This window comes from Aspergillus melleus (genome assembly GCF_016097325.1).
Source record: "Aspergillus melleus strain CBS 546.65 chromosome Unknown contig2, whole genome shotgun sequence".
Classification (NCBI taxonomy): domain Eukaryota; kingdom Fungi; phylum Ascomycota; class Eurotiomycetes; order Eurotiales; family Aspergillaceae; genus Aspergillus; species Aspergillus melleus.
The window spans coordinates 5,860,916-5,884,582 of record NW_025763371.1 but is presented as its reverse complement, the minus strand read 5'-3'; the positions used below and the strand labels follow the sequence as shown (position 1 = coordinate 5,884,582).

The window sequence follows — 23,667 nt, the reverse complement described above, 5'->3', positions numbered from 1 at the left end:
TCCCCGATCTCGATCGTTTTGCACCACAACTTTATGCGCCAGGAAAAGCAAAGGATTTGAAAAAAATCAAAGAAGATGCCTGGAATGGAATTGTTAGATCCTTGCTTGGACTGCCGCGAGGTCGAGTCCACTTTGACCCTCCGCAAACGTCGAGTATGCATGTGCGTTCCTCCGTCGACCTACTCCGGAAGTGGGGTGCAATAACTGACAATAGACATTTTCTTCGGGTTTGAACAGAGATTGCTATAAACGAGTCGTCGGTTACAAGGTGTTTCGCCGAACGGAGAAATATCGTCTACGGAGGGATCTACCAAAAACTGGAGAATACAAAATCCTGGTTCCCCTCTCTTACGGCCTCTCCTCGTCGGTTCTGCTGCATTTGCTACACGATCAAGTTCGAGTTCAGCGCTCCAAATCCCACCCGCCACCAGGATTCGATCTCCATGTGCTCATCATAGACCCGTCGACTATCTCCCCTTCGCAGCCGGCGCATGATGAGGGCTTCGAGCTGGCGCAAAAGCTCTTCCCGCTTTGCACATTTACCCGGATCCCTTTCCACGATATATTCGAGCATGTCCCTGATATGCAGCAGACGATGGCTCAGTTCGCCGGCACGAAGTTCACCGATAATCCCTCCTTGTCGCATAAGGAGCGCCTGGATGCGTTCCGGTCCTCCATCGAATCCGCCACATCGAAGGCTGACGTGGACGGCGCCCTCAGGAACAGACTTATCGTTGCTATCGCGAAGGAAGTTGGCGCAAAGACCATCCTATGGGGAGATTCGGATACTACGCTTGCTGCGAAGACTCTCGCAAACGTCGCCAAGGGACGTGGCTCTTCGTTGACATGGCAAGTATCGGACGGCATGTCTCCATCTGGGCTAGAATTCAACTTCGCTCTGCGCGACTTGTTCACGGTCGAACTGCGTAATTACGCCAGCTTCTTCCCAGAACTGTCCCGCATGATCCTGCCGGATGAGCCACCGTCTGAAAACACCTTAACAAAGAACCTGTCTATTGATGAATTGATGATGCGATATGTCCAAACTCAAGGTGAAAAATATCCTGGCGTGATGTTAAATGTGACCAGAACCGCAAACAAGCTTCAATCTTCCCAAGGACCGGCCCAAAAGTCTCAGTGCACCTTCTGCGGCAGTTCCATTTGGGAGGCCGAAGATAGACCTACTTCGGTCGAGGGCCAAACCCCCGGGTTCTGCTACGCCTGTGCTCGGTCTCGCCCTGATCTCAGCTGCTAAGTGAACACTCCATTTGCGGTCTGCTGAATTCGAGGAAAAGACAATGGTATTATCATTTATTACACGCGTCGGGGCCAACTCCTAGATATCTCATAAAGTGGGGTATACTCATATCAAAGACAAATCATCATCATCTAGCGTCTTGTGTTATCAACGACGCCAGTTTCCAGGTCATCATCCAGAGGAGCCGATCCGCCAAACCATTTGCGCTCCTGTCGGTTACTTTGCGCATGCCTAACTGGTTGAGGTCTGGCTGGACTCTTTGTCCTCTTGCTGCGCGACCGACTCGCGTGTCTAGACGGACGACCATCGACCATATTCTCGTCATATCTGTCAAATTCGTCTGGCAGACTGTAATCCACGTCGGGATCCTCGTTTTGTTTCCGTCTCTTGGCAATAGTCCGGGCCCCTTTTTCCCTCAGGTGCTTCTCCAGGATCACGGCGTTTCTGGTGTTGCATTTGTACATGGCGTCTGCGAGGTCTCCAACGAAAGGGACGAGGCCAATGACGAAATCAAAGATAATGTTCATGGTCATCTTCATCCGCAGTGATGCAGGAAGCCCGCCGTCGATATTCTCGCAGCTCCTCAGGACCATGAGTGCGAAAAAGGTATCGAGGATGTCTCCGGCACTACAACATGGTTAGTGTCGGGCCATACCGAAGATAGTCTCAGTCAAAACCTACACAGGAATCAAAGCAATTACGCTCCCCCAGCCAAACCGGATGCCACACAAACTGAACAGGCACAAATCTAGTCTGTAGGCTCGACGCTTGACCTGGGTCAACACCTGCTCATCGTTCTTGGACAGGCCAGGCGGAACAGCTTTGCGCCGTTTTTGAGTCGTTTTGCCAAACGCACGGGATAAACGCGAAGCAGGGACTTCTTCAAAGTATGGGTCCTAGTCAAGCAGTATTGATTAGCTATTATGGATGCGACAAACAGTCCTAGATAGAAAATTCACCTCTTGTCCAAAATGATTTCGCGCGGACTCTGCCAAAACCCTCTTCCCCACCAAAGACATAAGTGGACCTGACATGGCTGTCCAGTTGTGTAGATGAGTCTTTAAATCACAATAAACGAAGAAAGGTCTCTGTGGTAAAAGAACTTCTCCTCCAGAGAGCTGACGAGAAAAAGAAGTAAGAATAAGACTAAATTAGAGTCAGGTCATCCGACAAGCAACAAAGTCTGGGCGCTTGGCTTGCGTCGGTTCAGTAGTAAACACACCGCGGAAAGGAGAACTCCAAGAGATGAATGAGGAAAATGTGGCACAGCTCAAGCGGAGGAATGAAAAGGGGGGTAAACAGGGTTTTTTAAAACTTCGGACCATGCGCAAACCGTGTAACAACCAGCAAAAGATCATCCCTTTGCGAGGAAAGAAACCTGCCCACCGGACAAGACGTCATTCCAGCTGCTGATCGTTTCCCGATGACGTTACATAATCCACTTGCTGCCCGAGTGGCTTGGTCCGTGTGTCACCAGCCACAATTGCCACAGCTGTGGCACATGCACCGGCATCGGACACGGGTGATTGGATACTTTTGAGAACTTGTGGCCGCGGGAGATGTGCACTAGAGTAAGCCCTTGCTAAGTAAGGGTTGACCCTTTTTAGTGCAGTGGCCAAATTCAACAGAACTGAAGAGATGGATGGAAGTGAAGGGATAGTAACATACTGGTCATAGATATGCCGGTCAGAGAGAGAATCAGGTTGATGTATTTCATTGTGATAGTGTTTTATATGGGTTTTTGAGTAGAGGAATCAATTGATTTGTGAGGTGATGAATGCTGTTCTGATGTATAGGCAAAAGTAGGATCTAGGCGGATGAAGATGTGCCTTTCCACTTTCCCCATGCCTCCCAGACAGGCCAGAATGCTCCGACGTGGAGGCCATCTGCAGACAAAGAGCTGGGGATCCAATTAGAGGGTGCAGGTCACGTTTCACAGGTGGCTGCAGTCGCGTGAGCTTGCAGAACTATATCAAGGAGTCCTCGTGAAAACCATACATCAAACAGCCTCATTCCATTCTGGAAAGAAAAAACAGAGTATATGAAAGTTCCAGGCTAGTCTGGATAAAGCTATAGGGTGGCTGCGGATCCGCATGTTCCAGAGGGCGTAAGGTTGACATCAGTTGGGGATAACAGTGAATGGTACACCTCAGTCTTACCTACCTGCTACCTACTCCTCACTTATTCTTCCCGAGCTTCTTTTCTCTCCATCCTCTCCGTTATCTCTCAGCACTTCAGTGTCTCGTTCTCTCCCTCTCTATCTTTGGTCCCCTTTATCTTTACCTTTCTTCTCTTTTCCTCGTCTTTCTCTCAATTCTCTCAATAACCATGGAGGACCTGGAGTTCTTCGACATCACTTTCATCGGCCGACCTATCTCGTTTCCAAGTCTCAATTCCGTCTGGACGCTTACCGAAAAGTTGCGAGAACGCCATGCCCAGATGACTCCCGATGAAGTTCTCGAGGACGAGTGGGCAGTACCATCTGTCTCTTATGGCACATTCCGTGCCAAAAACACGGCGGACCTGACTCAAGAAGCCTTTGTTCGTATCATTCTGCAGTAAACAACCCACCCCGATAGATCCCCCATACGTATACTGATATTGAGCTTTTTTCTGTCTAGAGTGTATCATGCCGGAGGAGAGATTATGTCGTCCGAAGAAAGGGCTCGTCAAGCCAAGCAAACCCTCCCAAGATACGGCCAAGATATGTTGGACGCCCTGACGCTGCTCGAAGAGGCGCAGTGTAGCTCAGCGCCGCGGTTGCTGGGCGTTGCCCGCAAAGTACAAAGTTCGACTGATCCAGTTCCGGGCGGGTTCTATACATGTTTGCTACTTGAAAGTCTTCCCGGCCAAAAGATAGGCCCGTGGTTTTGGCAGCTCGATCTTCAAAAGCGCGACTTCATCAGAGCTCAGTTCAAAGCAGCGTGGCTGTAAGCGGTCTATGCGTTTCCTCTTCTATCGCAATGAATTCGCAATCTCTATAACCTTTGCAAGGCAACTGACTTGTGCCCAGTGAATGTACCACTATCGGCCAGTATCGCCCGATTTCCGCACCTTCGAAGATCCTCTGGGACGAGACCACTCAACGCATGTACGTTTCCGATCCCAATATCGTGACAAATTGACTTTCAAGCTTAACGGAACTAGCTCCTTCTACGACTTTCTTACGGGCTACAAATCAGACGAACCGATCCCCTGGAAGGATGTGTGTTACGTCCTCTTTGGTTTAGCAAGAGTGCCCCCCCGGATTTCGCTTGTGGAAAGACATATCAGACACCAAAGACTGGGAGTTCTGATCACTGGTTCCTCGTGCCCCCAGACCTGCTGCACACCATCTACGGACCCCTTGGTTTCTTTCTCGGCGGTACAGGCCTCTCTCGCAAGAACCGGTTCGTTTCGCTGATTGGGTCGTATAAGCCGCATATGAAGGAGATTCATGATGAACCTTGTTAGTAGTCGGTTGGCGCTGGAGTTGGCGAGGAAGAAGGGTCTGGGACAGGGGGTTCACGGATTCTGGAACGATGAGAGTAGTTGATACGCATTTTGCCACATTATCATACTCAGACTTTTGTTCAGCCCGATAACCGACTCGCCCGAAGGGTGTCCCGGCGTGGCAGTCTCTATTGGATCGTGGGTAGTGATTGTCTCGGTTATCTGGGTCGAGTCGATCCCGGTCTTCAATGACCTCTTGAGTCTTATTGTACGTTCTCTGCACGCATGCTGTCCTTTGCGTTTACTCAAATAAGCAAAGAGTTCGCTGTTCGGAAGCTGGTTTAGCTGTCAGTATTGGAAACTACCCTCTTTTCTTATGATTTGCTAAGACTAATGGATAAATCTAGATGGACTCCCTGCTATATTGTGGTTGGCAATGAATACTTTGCCTCACCGTGATGAATGTACTTATCTTGGGCATTGCATGGGCAATTGTAAGTTCCTTTTCTTTCAAACCTGGAAACAAGGTATTCTGATTAGTGCGGGCTGGGACTGTGTTTTTGAAAAATCGATCAACGAGAGCTCGAAGTCTGCTAGTTGGACATGCGCAAATAATGCTACTTAGTTGTTGTTTGTTAGGGCATGACGAATACCTTGAGATTGAACACACAATGAACTAGAGATGTAATATGACATGCATGTAAAGCATTATATATGATTGAGGAAAATGACAAATGATCGCTGTCCATAGAGCTAGACACTAGGTAGGGCAACAGCCGTACTGCCACGCACCCAAGGATCGGCTCGGATGAGCTTCCGACGGCTAAATAAAAGTACCTTTTGCCACTCACATCCCTACTTTTCCACTTTTCACTTATCGTGAGACCATCCCATCAACCTCGCTAATGAAGCACCAATCAAACAACTCGTCCAGGCCGCATCGTCCCCTTTGATCCGTTGAAGCGTTCTCATCTCTTCATATGGCCTCTACGGGACCGTCTGTGCCCACTGCCAATAAAGGTAAATGAAATTGTGATGCAAATTTGTCGTGCGCGTCACTAACGCGGTCCTGCAGACTGTCAAAAATGCAAATCCCGACGTATCCCGTGTGATCGGACCCAGCCCAAGTGCCGAAAATGCATCTCGCGGGATTTCGACTGTCCGGGGTATGGAGTGCATCTGCGATGGGATCAAGGCGTTGCAAGCAGAGGAAAGTTCATGGGGAAATGTGTGCCTGTAGAGAAAGAGGTCCCATCACCCCTCACTATTCAGCCCACTTCAATCTTCAATAATCTCACATCCCAACTACTTCGCCACTTTAACGAAGGTGTTGCCACGAAACTCGCCTGGGTTGATGGCCCGGGCAACCCGTGGCGGAATATCGTCTTACCTTTATCACACACTTCGCCGACGGTCCTCTTCTCCGTGCTGGCCATGGCATCGGAGGATCTCGCATGCAAGTACCCGGCCGATCATCCTTGGTTCGGTAGATTGCAGGCCGTGTCCGGTTATAATCGCGATAGGGCTCTTTCATCGCTGTCGCAGCAGTTGAGCCTCTTTCAGACTGTTTCGAATCCATCGACTTGGGTCCATCCCGCGCGTTGTGCCTTGGCTTCTGTGCTCCTTCTTTACAATCTGGAGTTACTCACGGCTGAGGCTGATCGATGGCTAATCCACATTCAAGGTGCGAGGGCAATCGTACAATGGAAGACTCAAACGACGCAGCATGCCGGCTCGGTCGATCTCTCCGACGTCTTTCTTCTCTACGAATACTACTACACTTCCGTCTTTATTAATCTAACGCGATTCGACCCAAATGACGACATATCCGAAAACATCCCTACTCATGGCAGCATCAGCTTCTTCTCCGAATACGTTCGCATCATGCACGCCGTCACCCGAGCCGAGCGCCTAAGATCGACCCCCTGGTTGAACTCGAATATCCCCCGTCTCGAGGAGGTCTTCGACGAAACCGAAGCCGCAAAGTACAAAATCATCCAGATGGGTCAAACCATGGAGTTCAAATCCAGCGAGGCCCGCTGTGACTTCGAATACCTCGTATATATGTACTACCATGCGATCCTCATCTACAGCCATCGCGTTCTCTCGGACGACCCTTCCGAAAGATTTATCCGGATATCACGAGACGCCATCTTGACGCATCTTTCCTATCTTTCGCGCAGTGCGTACTTCGCGCACGATCTGGTGTGGCCGTTGTTTATAGCGGGAACCGAGTGTCGCGGGATTCCGAGTATGCAGGAGACGATCGAGCATGCGATGTTGAATATCATGCAGCTTAGCGGGAGTCTGGATCGGCATCGGGTCTTGTCGTTTCTGAAGACGTTTTGGGCCTTGGATCTCGAACCGGGTGTCACGTGGATTCATTTGGCAAGGGCAAAATCTGTCAATGAGAGCTTCTTAATAGTTTGATGTTGAACGGAAGATATGTGAAGCTGGAACTGCTCAATACCCCTTTTCTTCTCAAATGGTTCTCGGACCGGGTGATCCCTCCTCCGCCATTATATCTGGCAACCAGAGCATGCTACTCCGATCGTCACCACCATGTTAGCTATGGGGCCTGTCAACGGCGTTGTTCTCCGCTCGAGGTGGTTGGAAGGTCGGTGAGGTGTTGGTGTCCATGCGTGCTGTACCGGCCTGCATGGAAGAGGTTGGAACCAAATGTAGCAAGCTTGAGGGTTGGGGCAACAGTAATCAATCAAGTCACCGGCAATATCAGATGAACTGGAAACGGGCGAATCTGTCACGCTACGGGGGCCGAAGCGTTTTAATAATGATTCGTGCTTGTCATTGCTCGGTGGCTCTAAACGCAATCGATGAGTGGATACCCCGTGCAGGGGATTTGATCCTGCAGACAGCTGCAGGTTTCTATGCGAGGATCTTTTATGGTCTATATTTCCATCTCAAATCTGTACATACAGGATGGCCGAGAATCTAATTCCTTACCTCGACATTCGAATCGAGCCAGACATGCCACCAGACAGTATTGATTTATACTACTCACCTACCATTCTACGTCAACCATCTGCTCCCAGCACACAGCGGCACTGCCATCTATCTATATCCGAACTTTTAACGCACCCAAGCGAAAAAAAGACCTCACCTCGGCACTTTCAAAGGCTATGATTGGCTGAAAAAGAAAAGCAAACGCTGACTAAGTTGGCCCCACCCAAAAGCTTATTGATACATCTTGGCTCCCTGATCGGGACTAGGGCCCTCGTGCCAACCGGCGATATCAGGATGGCCGACAAGCTGGACTTGCTTTTGACCCTCTTCACCCCCAGAAAGATACTCGGAGAGGGCACCATTGTCGCTCATCGAATTGACTCTTAATATTGTTGACGCGAAACAGTACCTGTGTGGTCCCCCACTAACCCAGATTGGGCAGCCAAGATGTCAATCCCCCATTCTTGCTGTCGGCCACATGTTATCTACAAATGGGAGCCATCGATCTTGAACCAAAGATAGCGCGTGCCGCACGCCAACATAAGCAACCCACAACTGTATCACTACCGAGAGTGGACTTGATGCCTCCGGGCTATTGGAAAATTTTCACTGGTTCTCATCTGCAACTTCTTCGATCGACCTCATTGCAAGTCTTTCGCTCCTACATTGGTTACTTTTGACCGTTTTTCTTTCTTCCCGTGGCCGAGACAGCGCATCCTGCAGCCCATCCATGCAGACCGCGGGCTAAAGCTTCGAAATTTGCAGCTCTATCCTCTTCTAGTCTGTCACGACAATCCAACCGCGGGACACCCGGCCTGGCAAACACAAAATGACAGAATCACACCAGCCGGAAAAGCGTGCAGCAGCGGACTCAAATTTAGAATCGCTAGGATATATTCCCGAATTATCACGCAACCGATCAACATGGCAGGTGATATTCATGTGCTTCATTCTTGCCTCGGTGCCATATGGCTTATCCACAACCATGATGTATACTATGGCAGGCGGTGGCTCAGCTAACATGGTATGGGGCTGGGTGGCCGTGTCTCTAGTCATGATGTGCGTGGCTGGGTCTTTAGCAGAGATCACTTCGGTCTATCCTACTGCTGGCGGTGTGTATTATCAGACCTTTGCCCTGTCACCCAAGTGGTGTCGTCGGGTCACGGCCTGGGTTTGCGGCTGGTCGTATATTGCAGGGAATATCACCATTACCCTCGCGGTCAATTTTGCCACGGCGCTCTTTCTTGTCGAAAGCTTGAATGTATTCAAGGACGCCGACGGCGTCGGTATCACAGAGAACTTTGAAACATATCAGAGCTACCTTATCTTCCTTGCTATCACCTTGCTCTGCCATGCTATTTCCGCCTTTGGTAACCGATGGCTGACACATCTAGAGGTACTACAAGCAATCCTTCGCATCTGGCTCATTGTACTAATATGCAATGTACTCTTTAGACCTTCGCCATCTTCTGGACCCTCGCAGGAGTAGCCGCTCTCATAATCACTATCCTTGTCGTTGCAGCTCACGGCCGGCGATCTGCTAAATGGGTGTTTACCAGTTTTGAGCCGCAGTCAGGCTGGCCCGACGGCTGGTCCTTCTGTATCGGCCTGCTCCAGGCTGCCTATGGGCTCTCAGCATCCGGCATGGTCACCTCGTGGGTCTCCGTACAAGTCTTTGTAGTCCTCCCAGCGCAGCCAAGCATACTAACCGCGATGCCCATTGCAATAGAATGTGCGAAGAAGTGCACAAGCCTGCCGTTCAGGTTCCCAAAGCGATAGTCGGCGGCGTCGCCCTCAACTTCTTTGCCGGTCTCTGTATCCTGATCCCTATCTGCTTCGTCCTGCCCGATATCGCCATGTTAGCAAACCTCGCCAGCGGCCAACCCGTCCCAACGATCATTTTGTCAGCCACTGGGAATTCCGCAGGTGCTTTCTGTCTTCTTATCCCGCTCCTGATCCTCGGTATACTGTGTGGCGTGGGCTGCGTGACCGCCGCGTCCCGATGCACCTGGGCGTTTGCCCGCGATGGCGCCATCCCTGGCTCGAAATGGTTCAAAAAGGTCAACAAGAATTTAGACATTCCTCTGAATGCGATGATGCTCGGCATGGTCATCGAAATCCTCTTAGGACTAATCTACTTCGGCTCCACGGCCGCGTTTAACGCTTTTTCGGGTGTAGGCGTTATCTTCTTGACGCTGAGTTACGGTTCCCCGGTTGCCGTCTCCCTTATTCTTCGCCGTCGCCAAGACGTCAAGAAGGGAAACTTTGATCTCGGCGCATTGGGCATATTTTGCAATATCGTTTGTATCGGTGAGTACGAGCATCCTGGGACCCAGCCCCGCTACCTTCTTGTCGATTATGCGCATGCGAATGCATCGGACCATCCATGATCTAACCACACTCCATGAACCTCTAGCATGGACCCTCCTTGCTATCCCCCTTTTCTCGATGCCAACAACCATCCCTGTCACCCAGGAGAGCATGAACTACGCCTCTGTCGTTTTCGTCGGCTTTGTTATCATTTCAGCTCTCTGGTATTGGGCCTGGGGGTATAGAAACTATGCCGGTCCGCCGACGACGGAGACGGAATTTGGCTTCGGTTTTGCTGCGGAAAGTCATACTATGGAAAAATCGAGTTGATGTGACGATTTTGCATAGTGGTTTGGGATTGATATGTTGGATCTGTTGTGAGATATTATCTACGACATTGGAGTGTCAGGACTGACTGCGTACTTGAAGGGCCCGGGATAGGTCAATGAACACTCCGGAATCATGTTGAGATGTTCCTGAAAATAGATACTAATGACGGAGGGCCTCTTTAATGTAAAAAGGCCCTTGATTTCGCAAGGACCTTTCGCAGATCTGTCATCTGTCACAGAGGCTAGAGGGCCTAGACGTGATAATCATGAGCTAATTTCTCGGAAATGCAAAGCCGCCGTTAGACTTGGAATAAGGGAATGGGGACAGTCCAAATGGATGCAACGTTCGGAAGATCCAATAAATCAATCAAAATTCTATCAACCTGATAAAGCCTAGCCATTGGAACGACAGGCTATGTAGGCGCTTCACCAATGAAGCAGAATCTGGTGCCTGTACGCCATAAAATCCCACAAATGAATGAATGGCTGTGTATTTCACACATATATGACTGTTCCGCTTCATCCTGCTTGTTCTGTTTGCGTCATTAGGCCCACAATCCCTGATTGGTACTCCTAATATCACAGTCTCGGGTAGAATAGGTGCCCGCCACGGGAATCGAGCCCATAGCTCTACTTACTCCAAAGAGGTCCCCCTACCTCTTCTTTGCAACTGGCGGGCTGGCGGGCTGGCCACACCATGGCAGCATCGGCCTCTACGCACTTAGTTAGCTGTTTCTCATACTATCTCACTCACACCGTAGTAAGCGAGACTTGTTTGCTTCCCATAGCTCACTTGCCATATGATTGGTAAATGGACCCAGTGGATTTCAAAGAGAGGATCAAGAAGCACGGCTGATGAACCCGGTAAAGTCCGCCATTAGCAAGGCCTTCAAGATCCCACTGTTAGCAAACCTCATCCACTGTTTGCACTTTGCAATCGCTCTACTGGGGTTACAGCCAATTCACTAAGGGATATCGATGTTGCCAGCGTCTTCTTTGAAAGCAGACGGTAGATGGCTATGCTTAGCTTCCTGTCAGAGGAGCAAGTTCCATCCTCTGCAAATGTGCAAGGCTCTGGTTCGGCCTTTGTGGCTGAACGCTGCCCGTTTGACAGTAGCACTGTTGGCGATGCCCTCAAAAAGGCAACAAGACCTCCTACAGCATCGTAGAATGTTCTTCCTCCTGCGAACTCTTCCATACTGTTATCAAATCTTTTGATACTTTTCTGTTTCGCCAGGATCCCAACCCTTCCACCATTTTCATCTATTCCTACCCGTCTCTCGTCGAAAATCTTGGAAGCTGCAGCATTTCAACGAAGCCCAAACTGTGCTGCAAATTGTTTGTGGGAAATAGGCCCCTTTCGTCACTCCGTTTCCTTCCATCCCAGAGGCTCACTCTTTTCGCACGATGACACGATCGATGAGCTGCTCGTTCTCCGGCTCGGACGTTCAGATGAAGGATGCCAGTAATGCCGACATGTAAGATGTTGAGATGCCAGATGCAGGCAGGGAGTGCCATCGATCAAGCTCTCCTGTAGACCTGGCAATAGAGCATCGCACCGCCGAACTCGGCACTCCTGCGTACGGGCAGCAACCACTACACCCATCATCCATATCGCCCGAAACGTCCGATGGCAGTTCCAAGGTAGCGAAACTACATACACCACTGACTTTCTGGTAACCGACTACATCAAATTTGATGCCCTGGTGGGGCAGGCGACAATTGGCATGTACGGCCTTCTTGCGCCAAAGAATATGCCACTCTACGACGGCCCGTTGCCGGCCTAGGACGAATGTGTCCCTGGTGTATCGCTGATTTTCGGGGTGTTTCTTTTTCTTTTTCTTCTTTTTGATGTCTCCTTTTTTCAAGCAGGAATCCCCCGTTCCTTGTACCGCCTGGTTATTCCAAATAGAGCTGTTTCGGACGCTTGCATTATGTTTCGAGGTGCGCACGTTGGGCTCTGTTGCCCCAAACAGTGTATTCAATGCTATGGGTTTTATTGAATGGAATGTTCAATGCAGTGCCCTTGTAGATACCTCAGTCTTCCTGGAAGTCCCCGTAGTTTCCAAGGGAGGCTACCAGGGAACCAACTTAGAATTTTCCATGTCCCATTAGTGCTATTCATATAAAAAGAGTCTAATTTCCACCTGTATCTCGACCAGGCCAACACCCGAACCATTGCCTCATTCGTTGGATTAAAGTGAATCCGAGATGAGCTCTGCAAAGCAAACCCTCGTTCATACCGGTCCAGCTATCCCAGAACGGCCGGCGGCGCCGCGGAAACTGTGTTTCAGCGTTCCAAATGTTGCTCCGGAGAAGTCACACACCGTCCTTCTGAGCGCAGTTGTGTTGGAGCACTTACAATTCAATATAATCTCAAGGAAAGCCCTTGCAAAACTCCCGGACGGTAAGTGTGGGCGTGGTCCATCGCCGATCCGCATTCCCAACTTAAACGGGGGCCATTTCATTGTGCAAGACGAGAAGCGACTTATCATGTCAGCAACGGAAAAACCGAGAGAATCCGGGAGACTTTCTACGTTGAATCTGATGATAGTGAAGAATGGGATTCGTCGATTGACGTATTGCTGAGTCCCGAATCGGAACTTTTCAAGGGCTATTTACGCGGTGGTCTCAAGTTCGCGATTATCGAATTCGACCCGAGGAAACCCAAAGTCCCGGGCTCGGCGCATCGTGACTATTTGTTCGGGGTGCTTCTATTTACCCTCGATAATCACTACCATATATACCGACAGCTCGGCGTGGATTTCGAAGGAAACGTTAATATCATGTCTAGCAGCATCCAGAAACGTCTGAATATTAGGATGGACCCATATACAGGACCGCGGATTCAACTCCAAGATCGATCCAAGGACGTCCAGCCAATTGGTAGTATTGAGGCTCCATGGAAATTCGTCCGCAAAGACAAGGTTTATTGGACCAGGTTCCTGGTGATTGATAGTAGCGAGCCCGACCTTCTACTTGGACGACCTTCTATCAAGGAATGTGGTTTTATGTGCATGCACCCGGAGGTTTCGCAACACATGGCTATACCTTATGCTTAGCTGGGTTAGATGGCTATGTGAGTTTTGATCGAATCCCACTCTATTCTTCTTACTTCTTTTCTCTAGTTAATTTCTTATCCTTCAGTATTTACTTCTATCACGGCCTCAGCAGTAACTGTATATATCCTTCGTCCAGATTCCTCGTAGACGGACTGAATTAGAGACAACCGGCGGAAAGCTTGGCACAGGCTCCTCAGGCATCCAATACGCCATGACCAGCGATGAAGTAAAAGTAACCAGTCATCCACTCTTCTGGATTTCGATCTTTCTTCCTACAACCTCCACAAGCACCCCCTTCATGGCCACCCAAAAAGAAGTGAAGTCCCGACGCGCAGCTATCCGCATACATCTCAGTCGGATGCTTCAGGATGTAGACGCCCTGGATATGGCCGGCATTGTTTATATTATATGGACCATATTGCTGCATGGTCATGAATGCCGATGATGAGGAGTCCTGCCCGTTCAAATAGTTAACATATTCATCATCGTAACTGGCAATTACCAAGAAGATCTCATGTCTGCTCTGGGCTATAAGAAGCCGGCTGTGATCGCTAGTTGTTAAAGACCGCAATGGCACTTCTCGTCCTTGCTTCTGGACACCAGGTCAAGCTGCCAAGTGCCAATCCTCCGGAGTTCCTCCGAGCACCCGAAATCTTAATCTAAAAGACTTCGACGCTTGTACCGATCAAGCTTTGTGGGTTGAAGAGAAATTCGGGAGAAGTATCCGAAGGCCAATGGTTGTGTCTCATTGAATGTTATCGTTATCACCAGAAACTCGGGACAGTCGAATTCACGGATTGTCGCGATCGGAAGCCCTAATCATGTCAAGAGGAAGTCTGCATTCCCCGCCCCACCGCTAAGCATGTATCCGATCTAGTGTGATGGCGTGCTGTGCAACCTCGATGACCTCCTTGCTGTTCTATTTTTTCTTTTCTTCTCGCGTGCGCCCGCTTCGATGTGTTGTGGTGGTGCCAGCATTCGGAACTGATCATGACATGAGGGCTTAACTTGAGGTTCCCCTTCGATTCCCCTTCGATGTATGGTTGAACACTCGTTCTCCGGTGTTTTGTTTTCCGACTCTTCGCATTCCAATTGGACGGGTCAGCATGAGTGCCAAAACTCTCGTCATCGGCGCAGATAGGGAGCTGTCGCCTGGTCACGTTGAGGCTGGTCCGGTGCCGAAGACGAGTGACCAGGAAGCAGCCATTGTTCAAAATGAGGAGGATCAAAATCTATCGCGGAGCTTGCAACAGCGTCACACGCAGATGATCGCGATCGCGGGTGCGATTGTAAGTTCCCCTGCGCCTAACCCTTGCTAGTTGCACGACCGTGTAACGTTGACTGTCTTTCTCAGGGGACTGGTCTTTTTCTCGGTCTAGGAGGCTCTATACAGACGGGCGGCCCTCTGGGTGCATTGTTGGGATATTCGCTTGTAGGGCTGGTCGTGTGCGCCATCCAGATTGCGCTCGGTGAAGTGTCCGCTCTCATGCCTGTGACTGGGTCATTTGTTCGCCATGTCGAGATCCTGGTTGATCCGGGGTTGGCTTTTGCGATCGGTTGGAATGTCGTGTATGGGGCTTTTATGTCGGTTCCGAGTGAGATCGCCGCCTCGGTTGTGCTGATTCAGTACTGGACGGATCTCAACGCCGCTATTTGGATCTCGATTCTGATTGTGCTATCAGCATCGGTGTCTCTCCTTTCGGTTCGCGTTTACGGAGAGATCGAGTTCAGTCTTGCGGTAATCAAAGTTCTCTTGGTGATTGGTATTATCCTGATGGGACTCGTTATTGACTTGGGCGGCGTACCCGGCCAGGAGAGATTGGGGTTTCGGTATTGGAAACACCCTGGGCCTTTTGTTGAGTATATCGCGACAGGGTCCTGGGGCCGCTTTCTGGGGTTCTGGGCCGTCATGACTAACGCAGTGTATTCTTTTGCCGGCGTCGAGAGTCTGGCGATGGCTGCTGCGGAGATGCGCAACCCTCGACAAAATATTCCTCGGGCATGCAAAAGAGTTTTCGTGCGGGTCACCTTGTTTTATTTCCTGGCCGTCCTGATCGTGGGAATGTTGGTTCGCAGTGATGATCCTCGACTCGGAGATGAGTCGGGAACTGCAGCGCAGAGTCCGTTTGTTATTGCCGCCGTGCGTGCCGGGATCAAGGTCGTGCCATCGATCATTAACGCCGGCGTGTTGAGCTCAGCATGGTCTGCCTCAAATCAAAGTATGCTTGCGGGTACTCGCACATTGTATGGATTGGCGTTGAAGGGTCATGCGCCAAAGGTCTTCCTGCGGACGACCAAGCGTGGTGTTCCATACGTGTGCTCTGCATTGCAGATCATGGTTTCCTGCTTGGCCTATCTCAGTTGCTCCAGTGGAGCGTATACAGTGTTCAATTGGTTCCTAACGCTGACCTCCGCGGGAGTTCTCATCTCGTGGATTACGATTGCATTCAATCACATCCGATTGCTGAACGCCTTCAAGGTTCAGAAAGTGTCTCCGCACAGGATGCCGTGGCATAATTCTTGGTCTTGTAAGATAATTTCCTGATGATCAGTGTAGTCCGTCGCTAACAGACCTAGTGTATACCTCTTGGTTCGCATTGGCGATGTGTCTGATTTTCTTGCTCACCGGAGGCTTTGTGGTGTTTACTCGAGGGAACTGGGATCCGTCTTGGTTTGTCTCCTCTTATCTGTAAGTTTCCTGCCATCATCTTGATCTTTCAGAAAGCTCACGTATATGCAGGGACATCCCACTTGTCCTGTCATTCTACCTGGGCTACAAGTTTATGAAGAAGTCCAAACTTGTTCCGTTACATGATATTCCTATCGGTCAGGCCTTATACGAGGCCGAAAATGATATGGAGAATGTGCCGATACGGACGAGCAAATGGTCCCGATTTAACATCATCTGGGGATAGTATTTCAGAATGCTAACAGCAAGGCATGAGAATTTTAATGAAAGAGATCTATGATGGACGATGATCAATTCCCGAAAGAAACGAAGGAGTTTGTAGAACTGATATTCGACTACAATATATATTTTCCCGGCGATGGGTAACTCATCTCATCAACGCTTTTTGGACTCCGCTGAAAAGGAGGGTCGGTCTTTATTTCCTTTTTCTTCCAGTCCTATGGATCATATGTCACGAGGGCTCTTTAAATAGTAGCAAGTGACAGTGACATGAAGCACCGAGCAGAGGAACAGGAAAGCCGAGCTGCCTATTCGGGACAAGACAAGGTCACGTGCATTGAGTTCCACTCGACGGATCTGTCACGTGGATACCCACCAGATGCAACGAGGAAACTTACCCGAACATCCATCCTTCTTTCGCTTCCGCCCCTGACGAGCGTTTCGATCGACTTGACGATTTGTACTCTGAACCCCAGATCCCCGTTATCCGCAAAGTGAAGATCTGTCAGAATGTTAATCATCGAGCGATGTCTGGTATTGACATTCTGAAAGGGCTCAATGTTGAGAAGTCCAACGCATCCTCTTGATTGCCTCCTCGACAAAAGCCCGCGGATGAAGAGTGGATTCTATCCACAGTGGCCATTACGCATTTGAACTTCGTGCCGGCTATCCCGCAAGCCACCGGTTAGGTTACTTACAAAAGTGCCGATCATATCAATTTATTGAAGCAAGCCCTGTCAGTCGTTGGGTGTTGTGCTACTTTATCATTTTTCAATCCGTGCTTTCTCCTTTCTCATCCTCAAGGACCCGTTGATGCTCATTTACAATGGAGCGCCTACGGAGTATAGTAAACTAGATACGAAACATGCACCCAGCTTCTAAGAAGAGAGGAGCTCGACAATAGCCTGATTCCCGAACCGAGCCTTCTCGAGATCCAAGGACGGTAAACACCAGGGCCGTCCAAGAATTGCCAGACAGATTCAGCAAACATGGAACGACCGTCTCATGATATGGGTCGCCAATGTGCATGTTCGGGCTTTAATCTTACCCCCACTTTTGCCAAGTCGGACCCCATGGAACCCAGTTGTTAATCAATGTGAATCGCCTAAGCTGCACGCGGGGTCTATCAGGATGCTGTTGGAACCACAAGCTTGCCTGATTGGACTGCGACTTCACTGAGGAACAACCCTTTAGAATTTGGCCATACAGAAACGCCGGCTTAATTCCGGATTTACTGAGCCGAGAACATCTTGAACCGGTAGAACCACAGAATCCAACAGGCAACGCAAGAGATGATTAGTGGAAATGCTAAATTAAGGTCTCTTTCCTGTTGCTACTTGTCAAGGGGCTAACCATCTTATTTGACGCCAACCTTTGGGATCAGCTGTTGATTAGGTCACGCCAGAGATATTGACCGCAGCGCTTCGTGGGAAGCATTTTCACTTGACTAATGTTTCGAGGAAAGCGGCCATATGGCCTTGGGTTCATATCTGGCGAGCCAGTTTAGTTCCGTTGTTGGCGGGTTACGGAGTATATCGTTCTTCGTGAGCCCAGGGAATATCCACTGAAAGGATCGGCATGCCAGTACCGGCATCCATATGGCTCCATATCGCAGAGCCACTGCTCGACTCTCGAAAGCTAGCGCAGGGCTGAGTCTCCTGCCAAGATGCGACAATTCTAACCGACTACATCGCTTGGCGTAGTACGAGGGACTGCTTTTGATTAGGGTCCAACGTTAGAAGTGAAAATTCTGGATCTTGCTTTCCTCAACCGAGGGTCTCTAGCAATCTATACCACCGGTTATGTTAACCGGGGTGGGTACTAAATATCGGTGATCTGGCTAATCCCATATCTTGACTATGGTTAAAAGCCCTGCGCATGAATGAACGAGATACCCAAACGGGTTTGTTTTCGGTCAAAATGGCATTGTCATTTGCCAAGCGACGTATGAAAGCGTCCTGAACAGCGGACCCAATCATTGTGCCCAAATCAAGCTGGCCCCCGATGCCCAGACGTTAGCCCAGCAATCAGAATATGATCATTGATCAAACGCCCTAGATCGAGGCTTGGCAGGGGCTTAGAACAAGTTGGCAATGGGTGGAAGTCTCACAACGACTCTACATCTTAGACTCAAGTCACCCTTATGGATAGTGGTCTATTTCCTAATCGAGTCGAGGATGCGACCTATTCTATCTGGGGCCCTGGGGGCCATATGCGAAACGCTGCTAGGCACCCATGACAACTGATCCTTCAGGTTGGTGGATAGAGGTGCTAAGTTTGAATCGAATCCGGGCTAGAAGTGCGCGGTTGTGTGGGTTAGTCAAGATGGTGAGTATAAATATTATCCCCTGGCCTTCCCCAAAGGGCACCAAAATACTACGCTCTTTATATTCATTCCTTTGAAAGCCCATATTTTCATTTGTCAGACATGGCTGCTAGAACAGTTGCTGCGGTTGCCATGCTGGCTGCGGTGTGTCAGGCCATGACTATCACTCCTCATCTGGACCCCCAATGTAAAAATGCCACCTCATTCACTTGGGGATTTTCCGAAGATTCGAGATGGACAGATGAAGCAGTGGAGCCGAAGGGTATCAGCGAGAAGCTGTCCAATGTCGCCTGGTATGGTAACGTCGAATTTCCGGAGGAAGCCGCCGGAGAAGGGAGCGGCGCATATGATGTCTGGTGGCGTGTTCAGGACCTTGACCCTGGATGCCGCTTCGCGTTGATCAACCTCTATACGCAGAAGAATTACGGCATGGTTCCTGGGGTAGAAATGCCCGGAAACCAAATCCTCAACGTCGGCGCTCCAGGATGTTTCTACAGTTCTCTTCCGGTTGGTGATCAGCATACGTGCCTACATGTATAACGATTCATGCTAATATTGTGATGTCCTTAGGCCCTGCAAGATATCGGTGCTACATTCTGCTGCGGACAAGGCGATTGTGGATCAATGAACTTGGGCAATTCTGCCCTCACGAAGCGTGAGGAGGAGCAGGTCCAGCCCCCGACGGAAAAGCGTGATGCGAGGAGAAAGCACGCCAAGGGCGAGCAGCGCGCTGCTTTGAAGGCTGCGCTTGAGCGCCGCGAAGACGAAGACTGGGATGGCTCGGGCTGCAAAGCCGTGGATACTTGGGGACCTTCCATTGAAGCTGGCAAGCAGACTATCATCGGATCGACCCAGTACTGCGGTAGCAACGACGCGTGCTCATTCCCCATCAGCGGTAGTATCTCGTCCGGAACCACGCTCAGCAGCTCTTCCAGCCAAACCATAACCAACGGAATGGACGTCAGCGTTGGTGTTTCTGTCGGTAGCGATTTCATCGTCAAGAGTGAAGTGTCCACTACCATGGGATACAACTTTGCTGAGTCGATCGCCACGGAAAACGGAGTGAGCGTGGATGAATCCAAGACCTTCACCGTTGGCAACACGCTCACTCAGAAACCGGGTACTCGTGCCTTCCTCACCTTCACTCCCACTTATAAGTGTTTCGAGGCCAGCCTGGACTGCGGAGGCCCCACATCCGAACCGCTTTGGCTGTGCAACCCCGAGACAACGGGCGAAGACTCAATTCAGGGAGACTACATGGTTGTCTATACCAACTAGGGGGTTCTTACCTGAAACATCAGGAAATTGCTCCCCAAATACATCTACCATTTGGTGCTGCAACATTTTTGGTTAGAGCAAGGGGCATTGAACAATGCCGGCTTATTTCTTCTTTCACATGTACTTGTATAGATCTGTTTAATCATATACCTGAAAGTCCGACATTCAATATGTCTGTTCTGCTAGGACCATGTTCCATCGAGTACTTTTTATGCTTTAAGTCGGCTCTTTTCCTTGCGTGGCTCACGGGTATCATTTGAGATTCTTATGCAACAGTCACCCTGATTCTCGCCGTATCATACTCAACACGTCCTGTTGTGCATCTTGGACTATACCCATGAACCTTGACCACGTGACACCCCCATTAGACACCCCTGAGAGGCCGCCGTCACTCGGGCGAGGTCATCTTCCCTACACATCTGCCAACTCGGTCCTACCAATGAAATTGTCGTTGACTCCTGCTAATCATCGGCATGCATCAATTAACTCCACCCCGTTTCAATTGAAAGAGAGCACTAGTGTTAGCGAAGTGAAAATTAGTCCTGCGAGAGTTTTGGGGACATTGAGGTAAGTGACCTCAGTATCCAATTGTTTGTCCGTTGCGTTTGCAAGCCCGCCAAAACGTCTCATGAGGATCGAATAACATATTTTTAGTTGGTTTGCGTCGCTAAGGTCTCCTAGCGCGAAAAACATCCCCGAATCGAATTTGCAGCTAGACCCTCGTTGACTGCACAATGTGATCAGATTGGACCTCAAAGTTTGCATTTGCATGAACTAACAAACTGCGAGATGGGCTCTACTCGATTAGATGGACGCCGAACACGTTCGCTCGGAATTTAGAGCTGTTGACCCCCGTCGACCAATAAGCATCACGGCCGACGATCAGCAATTATGGCTGCGGATAACGCCATCCGCTAACAAACTCTTCAATTTGCACCCCTCGCTCTTACTGGATGACTGTGATCTCCGAAGGGCCTGTTTTCCCGTCACAAGCATTCAATTTGGCTTCTGCCAGGCCTTAGCCTTTTCCTTCATGGCGCTTGAGGCCGCCGATTGACCCGGACTTAGAGCTCGGACTGCCAGGATGGGTTGAGCGACGTTGCATTGAGCGTCGTTAAGGTCACCATGGAGGTTTCCGTTGTTAATGAAAATCGGAGCACGTCATTTGGTCCTTGGTATGAGGAAACGATGGTTTTTACTCTTATATCGTGGGCCGCACCTGTTCCTTCGTATGTTCGGATTTATTGTGGGATTCGATGAGAGCGTCTTCTAGTTCTGCTGCTGTCGTATCCCGGATTCTTTGTACCCAAAATGGGCCTCTCAGCCAGGTTGAGACGCCTGGCACAATCCTCAGGGAATTCATCGGATTCTTCGAACGTGACTAGTCATGAGGTACCCAGTCAGATGTCTAAATCAGCAACTGTGACGGAAGAGCCGAGCTTTGCGACCCCCGACATCGAGGACACGGAAAATGTCAAGAAAGTTAGCGAAACCACCGCGATCGAACAGGAGACAGAAGAAGATCCGGAGATAGGTGCACTACCCCGGGAGGTCCGTCAATTGGTAAATCTGACCGATGATCCCACCCTACCAACGATCACCTTTCGATACTTTATCCTAGCCGTGGTCTTCGTCGTGCCGGGAGCGTTTCTCTCCCAGATGAGCCAGTTCCGTACCACGCAAGCCCCCTACTCCAACTTCTTCGTGCAAGTTGCCTGCCATTATGCGGGACACTTTCTGGCCCGAGTGCTGCCACCATGGATCATCAAGGTTCCTTTCATGCCCTGGTCGTTTAGTCTGAACCCCGGCCCCTGGAGCCCTAAAGAACACGTCCTCGTCACAGTGACTGCGGCATCGGGTGCTATCTATAACCAAGGATACACGCCCATCGCGCTGGCGGAGCTATTCTATGACGAGAGATTGAACCCAGCAGTGGGCATCTTCTTCATGCTTGCAATAGTCTGGGTTGGATATGCGTTTGCTGCCATTGCGCGCCAGGTCCTCCTTTATGACCCGTCGTACATCTGGCCGCAAGCTTTGATGCAGACCACATTGTTCGAAACTTTCCGCAAACAAGACACCTCGTCGCCCCTCGCACGACGGCAGCTGAAGCTCTTCTTTTTGTCCTTCCTCGGTATGACACTGTGGCAATTTCTCCCCGAATACGTCTTTCCATTTACCTCGTCCCTTGCATTTCTGTGCTGGGTGGCACCGCATAACCCCGTCGCCAACTTTATTGGCTCCGGGCTCGGTGGTATGGGCTTCCTCAATCTCTCCTTGGACTGGTCGAACATCAACTGGAACGGCTCGTCCATTCTTCTCACTCCGTGGTGGACGCAGGTTGTGCTTTTCCTCGCATTCGCCTTCAACTGCTGGGTGCTTCTCCCCGCCGCCAAATGGGGCAACCTGGGCTCCTACAAACACGACCTGATGTCCAATAGCCTCCTCATGGCTAACGGTACTACGTACCCTGTGCTAAAAGTCCTAACCCCGGACTTCCGCCTCAATCAGACCGCATTCGAAGAGTACGGTCCCATGTACATGGGTCTTCAGTACGCATGGTCCACCTTCTTCGACTATGGCAAGATCACCGCCGCAATCACCTGGATCGCCACCTTCGGGTGCCTACAGATCTCCTCAAACTTCACCAAACTTGTTGCCTCGTTCCGTCGCTCATCCGACGGCTCCAAACCCCAATCCATAAACCACCAATACCATGACCGCCTAAACGTCCTGCAGCGCTCGTACAAGGAAGTACCCATATGGTGGTACGTCGTACTATTTCTCGCTGCGTTCCTCATCCTCATAATCGCCCTCGCATGCGGGTACCTCTGGATCCCCATCTGGACGCTTTTCGTCGGGCTTATCACCTCCGCTATCTTCGTCATCCCATTCGGCTGGCTCTACGCGATCTCCAACTACCAGCTCTCCATTGGCACGTTCAACGAGATGATGTACGGATACATGGTACACACGCCGGCCGGCGAAAAGCATCGCCATCCCTGCGGCCCATCGACGTACGGTGCCATCGCCGGCGACGCATGGTACCGCGCACAAACCATGCTCCAGGACCAGAAGATCGGACACTACATGCACGTTCCGCCCCGGACGGTCTTCTTCTCACAGATCTTCGGCACCATCCTCGGCGTCCCCATCAACTACGGCGTGATGCGGTGGGTCCTGAATACGAAATCCGACTACCTCACCGGCGTGAAACCCGACCCGCTAAACCAATGGACCGGACAGACCCTCCAAAGCTACAAGACCATGGGCGTGCAGTATGCCGTGATCGGGCCCAAGCGCATGTTCGCGCAAGGCCAGCTCCGTGTCCTGCCGTACGCGTTCCTCGTGGGCGCCGTCCTCCCGCCAATCCTGTACGTTGCGCATCGACTCCTCCCCAAATGGCGCATCGATCTCTGGAACGTGAGTATCTTTTTCTCTGGAATGGCCGTGTTCTACGGGAATGTGAGCACGGGGTACACGTCTGCGATCATTGGCGGGTACGTGGTCATGTACTGGGCGTATCGAAAGCGGTTCGAGGTGTGGAAGCGATATAGCTATATGATTGCCGCGGCGTTCGACGCGGGGTTCAACCTGAACATGTTGTTGATTTTCTTGTTCTTTGGATCTGGGAAGCAGATCTCGATGCCGAATTGGTGGGGGAATAATGAGGTTTCGGTGGAGCGGTGCTTTGCGCTGGATTGAGCGTGTCCATGCACATACAGAGATGCAGTTGATAGACAGATTCACCATACAAGTGACATGATATAATGTAAATTGATACACCTATATATACCCAT

At 50.4% G+C, this 23,667-nt stretch overlaps 9 protein-coding genes across 9 annotated transcripts; 8 read left to right on the top strand and 1 right to left on the bottom strand.

The window, feature by feature from the left end:
- Positions 1-75: 75 nt before the first annotated feature.
- Positions 76-1,255, top strand: CTU2 (uncharacterized protein; the record flags this gene model as incomplete). Its single annotated transcript, XM_046086566.1, has 2 exons — positions 76-161; positions 238-1,255. 2 exons carry the CDS (start codon positions 76-78, stop codon positions 1,253-1,255), a joined length of 1,104 nt encoding a protein of 367 aa, XP_045942531.1.
- Positions 1,256-1,389: 134 nt separating this feature from the next.
- Positions 1,390-2,277, bottom strand: LDX57_004887 (DUF4112 domain-containing protein; the record flags this gene model as incomplete). Its single annotated transcript, XM_046086565.1, has 3 exons — positions 1,390-1,885; positions 1,940-2,154; positions 2,218-2,277. 3 exons carry the CDS (start codon positions 2,275-2,277, stop codon positions 1,390-1,392), a joined length of 771 nt encoding a protein of 256 aa, XP_045942530.1.
- A 1,309-nt stretch (positions 2,278-3,586) lies between these two features.
- LDX57_004886 (uncharacterized protein) lies at positions 3,587-5,372 on the top strand (the record flags this gene model as incomplete). The annotated part of the gene is made up of 4 exons (XM_046086564.1): positions 3,587-3,816; positions 3,880-4,958; positions 5,010-5,037; positions 5,098-5,372. 2 exons carry the CDS (start codon positions 3,587-3,589, stop codon positions 4,190-4,192), a joined length of 543 nt encoding a protein of 180 aa, XP_045942529.1. The 3' UTR covers positions 4,193-4,958; positions 5,010-5,037; positions 5,098-5,372.
- Positions 5,373-5,505: 133 nt separating this feature from the next.
- LDX57_004885 (Zn(II)2Cys6 transcription factor) lies at positions 5,506-8,401 on the top strand. Its single transcript, XM_046086563.1, has 2 exons — positions 5,506-5,710; positions 5,766-8,401. Exons 1-2 carry the CDS (start codon positions 5,671-5,673, stop codon positions 7,118-7,120), a joined length of 1,395 nt encoding a protein of 464 aa, XP_045942528.1. The 5' UTR covers positions 5,506-5,670; the 3' UTR covers positions 7,121-8,401.
- Positions 8,402-8,639: 238 nt separating this feature from the next.
- LDX57_004884 (uncharacterized protein) lies at positions 8,640-10,044 on the top strand (the record flags this gene model as incomplete). The annotated part of the gene is made up of 3 exons (XM_046086562.1): positions 8,640-9,050; positions 9,110-9,309; positions 9,384-10,044. The coding sequence occupies 3 exons, from the start codon at positions 8,640-8,642 to the stop codon at positions 10,042-10,044; spliced, it is 1,272 nt and encodes a 423-aa protein (XP_045942527.1).
- A 2,460-nt stretch (positions 10,045-12,504) lies between these two features.
- On the top strand, positions 12,505-13,355 carry LDX57_004883 (uncharacterized protein; the record flags this gene model as incomplete). Its single annotated transcript, XM_046086561.1, has 2 exons — positions 12,505-12,700; positions 12,775-13,355. The coding sequence occupies 2 exons, from the start codon at positions 12,505-12,507 to the stop codon at positions 13,353-13,355; spliced, it is 777 nt and encodes a 258-aa protein (XP_045942526.1).
- A 1,106-nt stretch (positions 13,356-14,461) lies between these two features.
- On the top strand, positions 14,462-16,399 carry LDX57_004882 (uncharacterized protein; the record flags this gene model as incomplete). The annotated part of the gene is made up of 4 exons (XM_046086560.1): positions 14,462-14,644; positions 14,710-15,883; positions 15,933-16,044; positions 16,096-16,399. The coding sequence occupies 4 exons, from the start codon at positions 14,462-14,464 to the stop codon at positions 16,268-16,270; spliced, it is 1,644 nt and encodes a 547-aa protein (XP_045942525.1). The 3' UTR covers positions 16,271-16,399.
- A 2,292-nt stretch (positions 16,400-18,691) lies between these two features.
- LDX57_004881 (uncharacterized protein) lies at positions 18,692-19,867 on the top strand (the record flags this gene model as incomplete). The annotated part of the gene is made up of 2 exons (XM_046086559.1): positions 18,692-19,096; positions 19,160-19,867. The coding sequence occupies 2 exons, from the start codon at positions 18,692-18,694 to the stop codon at positions 19,865-19,867; spliced, it is 1,113 nt and encodes a 370-aa protein (XP_045942524.1).
- A 1,333-nt stretch (positions 19,868-21,200) lies between these two features.
- Positions 21,201-23,654, top strand: OPT7 (OPT family oligopeptide transporter). The gene has a single exon (XM_046086558.1). It carries the CDS (start codon positions 21,272-21,274, stop codon positions 23,570-23,572), a length of 2,301 nt encoding a protein of 766 aa, XP_045942523.1. The 5' UTR covers positions 21,201-21,271; the 3' UTR covers positions 23,573-23,654.
- Positions 23,655-23,667: the final 13 nt, after the last annotated feature.

Excerpts from the sequence above, each read along its gene's own strand:
- LDX57_004885 (XM_046086563.1), top strand. The coding sequence starts at position 5,671 with ATGGCCTCTACGGGACCGTCTGTGCCCACTGCCAATAAAG. Across the intron at positions 5,711-5,765 it reads TGTGCCCACTGCCAATAAAG|ACTGTCAAAAATGCAAATCC; the intron begins GTAAATGAAATT and ends GCGGTCCTGCAG.
- OPT7 (XM_046086558.1), top strand. The coding sequence starts at position 21,272 with ATGTCTAAATCAGCAACTGTGACGGAAGAGCCGAGCTTTGCGACCCCC.